Consider the following 9,014-nt stretch of genomic DNA (forward strand, 5'->3'; position numbering starts at 1 on the left):
AACACACCAAAGTTGGGCTAAATTTTGGTGAGGGAAAAACAGCATGGCCATTTGCACCTCTAACCTGAAGATATCTGAATGAAAATGGGCTCTGTGGGTACCCATGAGTCTCCTCTTTACAAACATGTACCATGCAGTGTTTTTGCATGCAGTAGAAATGTGTTATTTCCACCCAGGCCTACCATATTTGAATATTTCTGCATACTGGGGTCCCTAAACATACTTGGAAATGCACACATTGGGTATGACTGGAAAGCTGAGACTTCTGTGGATTCAGATAGACCAATTTTATTAATATGTGTGTAGTGAGACCATTTCTTTGAAACAGACCTCACTGTATAAAATGGCCTATAGTGATCTCTAGAATAATCACAAACTCATGAACCTTCACAAACTAGAGACCCCAGGCATTCAGAAGATGTGTGGCTTTCATAGGTAAACTGACATCAAGGAGGTTTCTCAGCAGTTTCCAGAACAGAAGTGCTTGCCATCCAATCGCAGAAAAAGCTAATTTTCACACAAATATCCAAATGTCAAAAGTTTGTGATACTGAATCACTGCATGGATTTTACTGTGGTGTTCCTCAAGGTCTTGGTGTTTTAACGGGGCAGTTTGGATGTATTTATTTGAACTTTTTTATCACTTATGAAGTGATAAAAAAATGCTTAAATTTAGCACCAAAACTGTGTAAAAGATAGTATCAACCCCAAAATTATATGAGACATAACTGAGCATGGGAATGGTCATCAAATACTTCCATCATGATGTTATAAGCCCTTCAACACTCTATACTTGCAAAGTTTAAATATGTGTCTCACCAAAACACATTGTTTGTTACAGATCTATGACTTGAGAACTTGACACAATGCTCAGCTGCATCTCAAATTAATCGCCAGGCACCAGCTTTGAAATGATGTACGCCACTTCTGTGTGGCTTCTACTGATGATCTGCTATGTCCCCATTAAATTCATCTGCCCAAAGAAGCTTTTATTCTAAATCGTGAGGATGTCGTTTTATTTTGAAAGGTTTAGACAGGAAGTCATCAATTCCGTCACACCTGCGTAATTAGTCTCTTTCACTCTGTGCCGCTGAACGCCACCACCGAGTGGCTAGTTAATTATCTCTATTAAGTGATACTATTAACTTTAATGTGTAACCATGGGGGGTAAGAATAAACAGCGAACTAAAGGAAATGTTCGGGTAAGTAGGAGTGTCTGTTGTTAGCGGCTGCTAGCTACAAACACGAGCTAAAGCTAATGTAAACTTAATGCTAACGGCTAGCAGCTGTGTGTGGCTGTGTTGCCCCAGCTGTTTCTTAATTACAACGTGTCCGTCGGGCTAACACTTCTGCTTCATGGGATTTTGTTTCTTTCCCGCTACCAGCCGTCCAGTAGCGGCCGAGCTGCTGAGGTTTTAACCCGGGAGGGTGGTGTCATCCCGGGGTTTGTGGGCTTCGACACGACGGTCACCTCAGAGCTGAGTTATGTCCCTGCTGTCCACGGCGCGGAGGAGATAGACAACCTGGTAGATGCTGATTTCCGCCTAGTGCTCAGGAAACTCTCGAAGAGGGATGTTGTTACTAGACTGAAAGTGAGTTTTAACTTTTAACTAACTTTATTTCTTACACACAGAGCCAACCACGTATAACACACACCTACCATGTACAACCGCTACTCTGAAAAAGTTGGGACGCTGTGTAAGCGTAGATAAAATCAGAATATATTCACATATTCACTTGTATACAGTTCAGAGACAAGATATTCAAAGTTCAAACTGATAAACTTTATTGTGTTTTGTGAATAAACACTCATTCTGAGTTTGATGCCTTCAGCATATTTCAGAGAAAGTTGGGAAAGGTGCAACAGAAGACTGGGAAAGTTGATGAATGCTTAAAATCCACAGGTAAACATGATAATAGGTAACAGATTAAAGTGCCATGATTGGGTTTGAAAGGAGCATCCTGTAAAGGCTCATTTGCTCACAAGCAAGGACAGCTTGAGGTTCAACACTGTATTAAAAAACTGTGTGGTCAAATAGTACATCAGTTTAAGAGCAGTGCTCCCTGAAGCACAATTGCCATGTACAGTCCATAATGTGATTAAAATATTTAGAGCATATGGGGAAATCTCTGCATGGCAAGGCTCTAAACTAACACTGAATACCTATGACCTTTGATCCCTCAGGCAGCACTGCATTGAAAACCAATATGATTGTATAAAAGACATTAGTACATGGGCTCAGGAACACTTTGGAAAACCATTGTCGGTAAACACAGTTTGTTGCTGCATTTACAAATGCAGGTTAAGACTCTACCATGCAAAGCATAAGCCATATATCAACGACATCCAGAAACACAGCTGACCTCTCTGGGCCTGAGCTCATCTGAGATGGACTCACACAAAGTGGAAAAGTGTTCTGTGGTCTGATGAATTCACATTTCAAATTGGTTTTAGGAAATCATGGACATTGTGTCCTCCGGGCTAAAGAAGAAAAGTACCATCCAGATTGTTACCAGCTCAAAGTTAAAAAGCCAGCATCTGTAAAGGTGCGGGGATGTGTTAGTGTCCATGTGATCGTGGTTAACTTGAACATCTGTGAAGGCACCATGAATGCTGAAATGAACATACTAAATTTGAAGCAACATACGCTGCCATCCAGACAGTGTCTTTTCTGGGACATCTCTGCTTATTCAAGCAAGACAATGCCAAGGCACATACTGTACATGTTACAACAGTATGGCAAGACTTGTCAGTCATTGAAAATGTGTGGCGTGGTGTTCAGTAGCTCAGTGGTTGGAGCTGGTGTCCCATGTGCAGGGGCAGTGTCCTTGCCGCAGCATTTGTGGGTTTGATTTCAGCCCCTGGCCCTTTGTTGCATGTTATCCCCTTTCTCTCCCCCATTCATGCTTCATCTGTGCTGTCCAGCAAAGGCGTAAAAGTGATGCAAGACAGTGGTAAACATGCCCCTGTCCCAGTTTTTGTTAGAGGTTGTTGCAGGCATCAAATTCAGAATGAGTGTACATTTAAGAAAAGCCTATAAAGTTTATTAGTTTTAACATTAAATATCTTGTCAGTGAACTGTTTTTAAGTGTAAATAGGTTGAAAAAGATTTACAAATCACTGCATCATGTTTTTATATATGTTTTACACAGTGTCTCACCTTTTTTGGAATCAGGGTTGTAAAGATATAAAACATTCCACAACCTACCACATAGAATAGTGTACATAAAACATGTAATGCAGTTTCTCATTGGCTATGCTGTAGTAACCCCAGGTGGTCCGGGTGTGTGTCTTGATGCTGTGTATTTTTCTCAGGCTGTGCAGGACTTTGGGTCCATGTGTCAGGAACGGAATGCTGAAGAGGTGAAAGGCGTGTTGCCGTACTGGCCGAGGATTTACTGCAAGATATCAGTGGTGAGCTGGTCATTCACAATACATTCATGAAATGCCTTTTTGTATCAGTGTCACTTTTAATCATTGTGGACATAGTGCATCCTGCCTCGCAAATAAAAGTACCCCGTTTCAAATGATCTGAACAAGAGGTATCCTGGAGCCACACTCAAATTAAGGATGACATTTTAATGGGACTTTAATGTGTGTGCAAGTCTTTGAGGTGTGTCCACATTAGGAGAATTTTGTCTTCATCATTATGTCTATCAGGACCATGACCGCCGGATCAGGGAGGCCACCCAGCAGGCCTTCGAGCAGCTGGTGCTGAAAGTGCGTCGCAACTTGGCTCCCTTTCTGAAGAGCTTGATGGGCCACTGGATTCTGTCCCAGTGTGACACTTACACACCTGCAGCCTCTGCTGCGTGCCAGGCCTTCCAGGCTGCTTTCTCACCCACCAAACAGCCTGAGGCTCTCAGCTTCTGCAAGGATGAGATCCTTAGCGTGAGTAGTAGTGGTGGTTTTAGCACACACAAGGGAATTTCTGTTGCAATCTCATGATATATATTTAACATTAAATTGTTGTTATTATCTTGCAGGTACTTCAGGATATTTTGTTAAAGGAAACTGCCGACACACTGAGCGATCCACAGTAAGTCAAGCTCATTATAGTTGCTGTGTCCATTCCTTTCACTGTGTAGGCACAACAATAATGCACTCTGTCAAATTCTTTGCTGAGTCACTGGTTCCCCGTGTTCTCTAGAAGTGTGACAGAGGAGGAGAGAGAAGGTAAATATGTGCGCATGCTGACCAGTTCTCTGTTGGGGGTGAAGAGACTGCTCTCCCTGCTGCTCCAGAGTGACAGGACAGCCCTGGAGGAAAGACTAGCACAGCTTCTGAACTCCGGGAAGTTCTGGAAATACAGTAAACACAAGACACCACAGGTACTGGCAATGAATAAGACTAATGAACTAGTTCACCTGGTATATGAACATTGTGTAGTGTCGCTCAACTAAGGAATTTTCATTGTAATAAAAGGTTATAGTTTGCAAATATAGTAAGAGATAAATGTTATATCCCTGTATCTATGCATATGGCATAATCCCACTGTAAAGAAACCATCATGTTAGATAAGGTTTCTCAATTTATTTTTGGTTTCGCCAAAATTATTTTAGATGCTCTGTTAGCTGTGGCTATGTTGCCATGTAAAAGCAAAATGTTAAGGAAAGACATCTTTCTAGTTTGCACTTGCAGAAAATGTAGAAAGGTTTTACCCTGCAAAGTTAATTAATGCTCTGTAGTTCATATTTTTTGAACAGGAAAACAATAAAACTGTCCCTAATTACCACTTCGTGTTGCTCCACAGGTGCGAGGGGCATTTTTCGAGATGGTGTGTGCTTTGTGTGAGTTCACTCCAGGACTGGTCCAGGCTGAAGCAGCACGACTCTGCCCCGCTGTTCTCCTCAGCATTGATGACACAGATCCTGTAGTGCTGCCTCCTGTGTGGGAAGCTGTTCTTCACGTCGTGTCGACAATCTCCGTAAGCTTGTGTTTTAAGAATGACCTCACGTGCACAGCAGTGCTAATGCCAATATAGTGTCAGGTGCTCTGTAAAGTTGGCTTCCCTCTAAGTTATTAGAGGGGACTTGAAAGGTAGTGCAGGGAGTTATATTGAAGGTGAGTGGTGTGATGCCTGGCCACATGCTCCAAACTAATGGGGGGTAGCATTTCACCTCCAAGCCAATCAAAAAATGCCCTCGTAGCTTTTTTAGTTCAACAAATTAACAAAATATACTCACAAAATATCAAGAAAGCAAATATACGTACACTATTTTCCTGAATAAATTTAATAAATTATAACCGTGCACCCTCTGAATTTAAGTTTCTCACTTTCACTAAACAAAGATCAACTTGTTTACCTTGTCAACTCATCATAAAACACACTTCATTTTAACTTGACAGAAACAAAATAAACTCCCCAAAACCGACTTGGTTAGTCTCTCCACCGTTCAAACAATCACCAGTCCTGGTTTGGTTGAAATAATCCTTAATTCATTGAGTCAGATGTGAAAGTATGATGCCTCTCTCTGCTGTTGCTCTGTCCACTGAGTAGCAACTTTCACTCGTGCTTCAGAGGCAGCAAAATAAAATGACCAAAATTAGCACACACAAAATCAATCAGAGATGTACTCAGTTAATCGCCAGTATGTGACGTGTTTAATTTTTGTTACATTGCATCTAATCGTAGATTTTTCTGCTCCTATTTCAGGATTGCTGGACTCATGTGAATGCCAAGAAGGGCTTCTTACCTAAACTTTGGGCTCTACTAAAGGATGGTGGCAAAGGCATGGCGAAAGCTTTCCACCCTAATCTAATGCCGCTCCTCAGCAAGCTGCCCCCACAGGTCACTGAGCCAACCTTGGACTTCTACACCACCTTCTTCTCTTCATTCATACAAGGGTAATTTTTTTTTGTGTTTGGAAGTATGTACGTTTGGGCTGGGTGATTGTTATATATTGAATTTCAAGGGAAACCTATTGTGACAATGTGGTCATATTGTGTCACCGTTGTATAAAGTAATGTCGGTCAACTCAATGATTCTATTAACATTTTAATTTTTTATCTAATAAAATTAATAATTTTCATTTATAAATTTACACATTTTGAGTATTTTTTTCCTGATGTAGTTCATAACAGTCAAACTGAGTTAAATGAAATGAGCAGTAATTTAATTATTTTTCTTGTGATTTTGTAAACGCTGCCCATGTCCTGACATATGTTGATGAAAAAAATGTGTTTTTAAATTATGAATCAGTCTTGTGTCACACTCTCTAGCCTCAAGTGTCTGTGTGTTGGTGTCAGTCTGTCTAGTGAGCGTGCAGTGGCAAGCCCATCGGAAACTGCAGCTATAGTGACTTCTGTTGTCGAGTGCCTGAGGTACTGCACACTTCAAAATACAGAAGAAGAGGAGGAACAGAAAAAGATTCGAACCATGCTTATTTCACAGCAGGTGGGACCACACAGTCACGCATACTTTACCAGTCATATCAGATCTATTTAAGTCCCTACCTTTGTTTCACTGTTTTATTTTCTGTCTTTTTGTAGCTCCTGCCACTACTAGAAAAGGCTTTTGGAAGTCCCTCCCTTCAAAACGGTCCTCTGTTCCTTTTGGTCACTGAAATACTTGTTTCCTGGGAGAAACGGGCAGGCTTACACAGTGAAGCTGAAGCTAATGGCAGCAGTGATGTCTTTCAAGGGCTTCTGGCAGACTTCTGGGAGGGACTCGGTCTTTTGTTTGTGCGTTATGCCGATAATGAGGATGCAGATCCACAGGCTTTAGAAGGGGTAGCCACCTTGCTGCAGGTAGGTTTTGTTTTGTGGAATCTCTGGTTCAGACATGCAAGGATACAACAGATCAATAATGCTGTCAGAGCTATTCATGTCTTTTAAAAGTGGCCAAAGTGAAACAGCAAACACAATGCCGAAATAAATCTATTTTCACTTTCTCTGATGTCTACAGGTAATGCGCTATCCTGAGAGAGTAAAAAGAAAGCACGTCCAGAAGAAGAAATCTGTCAAGATCTGTTTCTCTAAACCAGAAGACAATGAGAAAACTGGAGTCGAGGGGGATGGTGTCGAGAAGCCTGTTCAGACAGTGTCTGAGCTGGTGAATGAGAAGTCATTTGGGTCCCTACAGACGCAGCATTTTGAGGATGTAGTGTGCCAGCTGGCACAACTGTGCCTGGTGCATGTGAATGAGAAAAACTCGGAGAGACACCTTGTTTTCCTCTCCCTCCTCCTGCAGTCTTTCCACACACCCAGGGTCTTCAGTGTAAGTCATATTTGATGTTTACAGACAAAAGTGTATTTCAGTAGCCCCTTTTACACAGAGACCCCTCCCGTAACACTGCCACAACCAAAACACTTATTGATGCGGCTTTGTTTTTTACACAGAACCAGACAACAACAGCATAATGTTGCACCAGTATGTCATTCTTGATAGCATGCTCGTGTTCAGGAAGCAAAAGAGGCTTGGCATGTAACACAACAGCGTCGGCCTCTAGTGTGACATATAATATAAGCGTTGGGCAGCGCTTCCTAAACAATGACAATGATATTAACCTGGCAATAACAATGCTTTATCCCTGTTATATGGCCGTTGATCTCGTTCTCTGCATGGAGGGTGAGGAGCTTCAGGACCTCGTTGTCTCCTCAATTTTCGGCTGCTGTTCTTCTTTGTGATTGCTGCTAACTGCTGCTAGCTGCTTTTTAAATCTCCTAGTGGTGTGTTGCACATAAAACACATCGTCAGAACATCACACCCATCCCTCTCACACTTTTTACATAGACGTCAATTCAGCTCTGTTACTACCTCTGCTACAGGCTGAAGAGAGAACAACTCTGTCCCCTCATTCTGTGTCCATGCCTTTTATACGGAACAGCAAGTGGGAATAACGGTGCAACATTTTAGTCTTGAGCCTGCAGTGTAAAAGGGGCTATTTTCTGTCAATTTGTGTCATCAATTTAGCTTTTTAATTTTCAGATGTGGAAAAAAAAGTTGTTGGTAGTAATGTTAAGTATTTGCAATTTTTAATTAATGGGCTTGAATATGCAGAAACACTGCCATGGCTTTGAGGAATGAATATTAAAGGTATCATGTATTTTTAGCAGCTCTTACATGATGCTAATGACCTTTTCCTAAACTGTGCTCATCTTAGACACTGGTCGAAATGGATGACAAAATAACGGACGGTGAGCAGAGGGACGAGGTGACCGTGAAGAATCCAGCAATGCAGTTCCTGCTGGAGCGGGTGGTGGTGTGGCTGGCTGAGAAGGGCCGCAGAGACACTGAGCATGTGGTGGAGTTGGTCTTCAGCTCACTGTACTGCTGCAGCCAGCAGGAGACCATCCGCATCCTCAACCACATCACTATGGTAACATGAAATGCAGATGTCATTACATATGACCTGATGTTGATTCACATCTTTCTCATGCAGCGCGATGACCTCTTGTGTCGTAGGTTAAGACTCTACTTATTTGTGCTCTTCTCTCTGGTTTCTAGATGGAGTTACAGTGGAGAATTATCCTGCAAATTATACAGAGGGTATGTGTGTCATATGTTTACAGAGATCATAGTCTGTTATCTACCTATAAATCACATTTACATTGTTATAAATATCTGTGCTGCTATCTGTCCTGTCAGGCATGTACAGATCCTGAGACTCTAAAGAGCTGTCGTGATTGGCTGAAAGGTTCAGTTTTGGGCGAGCATCTCTTGGGATTAACTGAGGAGCTGTGCAATGTGCGATGCAGCTCTCCCAGTTCCACCTCCTCCACCAGCAACCACAGCTGGACCCTTATCAGCCTGGTCCTCTCTCAGCACCACAACAACGGTAAAGACACACACTCACACACACCAGCAATTTTTTTCCCCAGTGGAACAGTATTTTTTGTTGAACTGTTGATGCGTATCATGAGTGAATTTCCATATAATAATCATTTTGATCTGTTTGTACTTGCGCAGAGCCTCTGATAGGTGAGGTGTACCTGGAGAAGATCTTAGAGAGGCTCCATGCCACTCTGTCTGAGACCAAGAGTCTGTCAGATGCAGGCAACATGGAGCCACT

At 42.1% G+C, this 9,014-nt stretch overlaps 1 protein-coding gene across 1 annotated transcript in view; it reads left to right on the top strand.

Moving 5' to 3' along the window:
* The first annotated feature begins 1,045 nt into the window (after nt 1-1,045).
* The window catches only part of ltn1 (listerin E3 ubiquitin protein ligase 1), a 20,484-nt gene continuing 12,515 nt past the window's right edge, over nt 1,046-9,014 (top strand). Inside the window, exons 1-15 of the mRNA XM_049592819.1 lie at nt 1,046-1,201; nt 1,385-1,591; nt 3,316-3,414; nt 3,661-3,891; nt 3,987-4,039; nt 4,151-4,331; nt 4,754-4,927; nt 5,657-5,847; nt 6,250-6,397; nt 6,493-6,750; nt 6,908-7,219; nt 8,106-8,321; nt 8,450-8,491; nt 8,591-8,780; nt 8,912-9,014. The exon at nt 8,912-9,014 is cut by the window's right edge and continues 137 nt beyond it. Of these exons, the coding sequence (XP_049448776.1) occupies nt 1,160-1,201; nt 1,385-1,591; nt 3,316-3,414; nt 3,661-3,891; nt 3,987-4,039; nt 4,151-4,331; nt 4,754-4,927; nt 5,657-5,847; nt 6,250-6,397; nt 6,493-6,750; nt 6,908-7,219; nt 8,106-8,321; nt 8,450-8,491; nt 8,591-8,780; nt 8,912-9,014 (2,447 nt within the window). The 5' untranslated portion in view covers nt 1,046-1,159. The remainder of the gene's footprint in view (nt 1,202-1,384; nt 1,592-3,315; nt 3,415-3,660; nt 3,892-3,986; nt 4,040-4,150; nt 4,332-4,753; nt 4,928-5,656; nt 5,848-6,249; nt 6,398-6,492; nt 6,751-6,907; nt 7,220-8,105; nt 8,322-8,449; nt 8,492-8,590; nt 8,781-8,911) is intronic.

Source organism: Epinephelus fuscoguttatus, linkage group LG12, assembly GCF_011397635.1.
Source record: "Epinephelus fuscoguttatus linkage group LG12, E.fuscoguttatus.final_Chr_v1".
NCBI lineage: Eukaryota > Metazoa > Chordata > Actinopteri > Perciformes > Serranidae > Epinephelus > Epinephelus fuscoguttatus.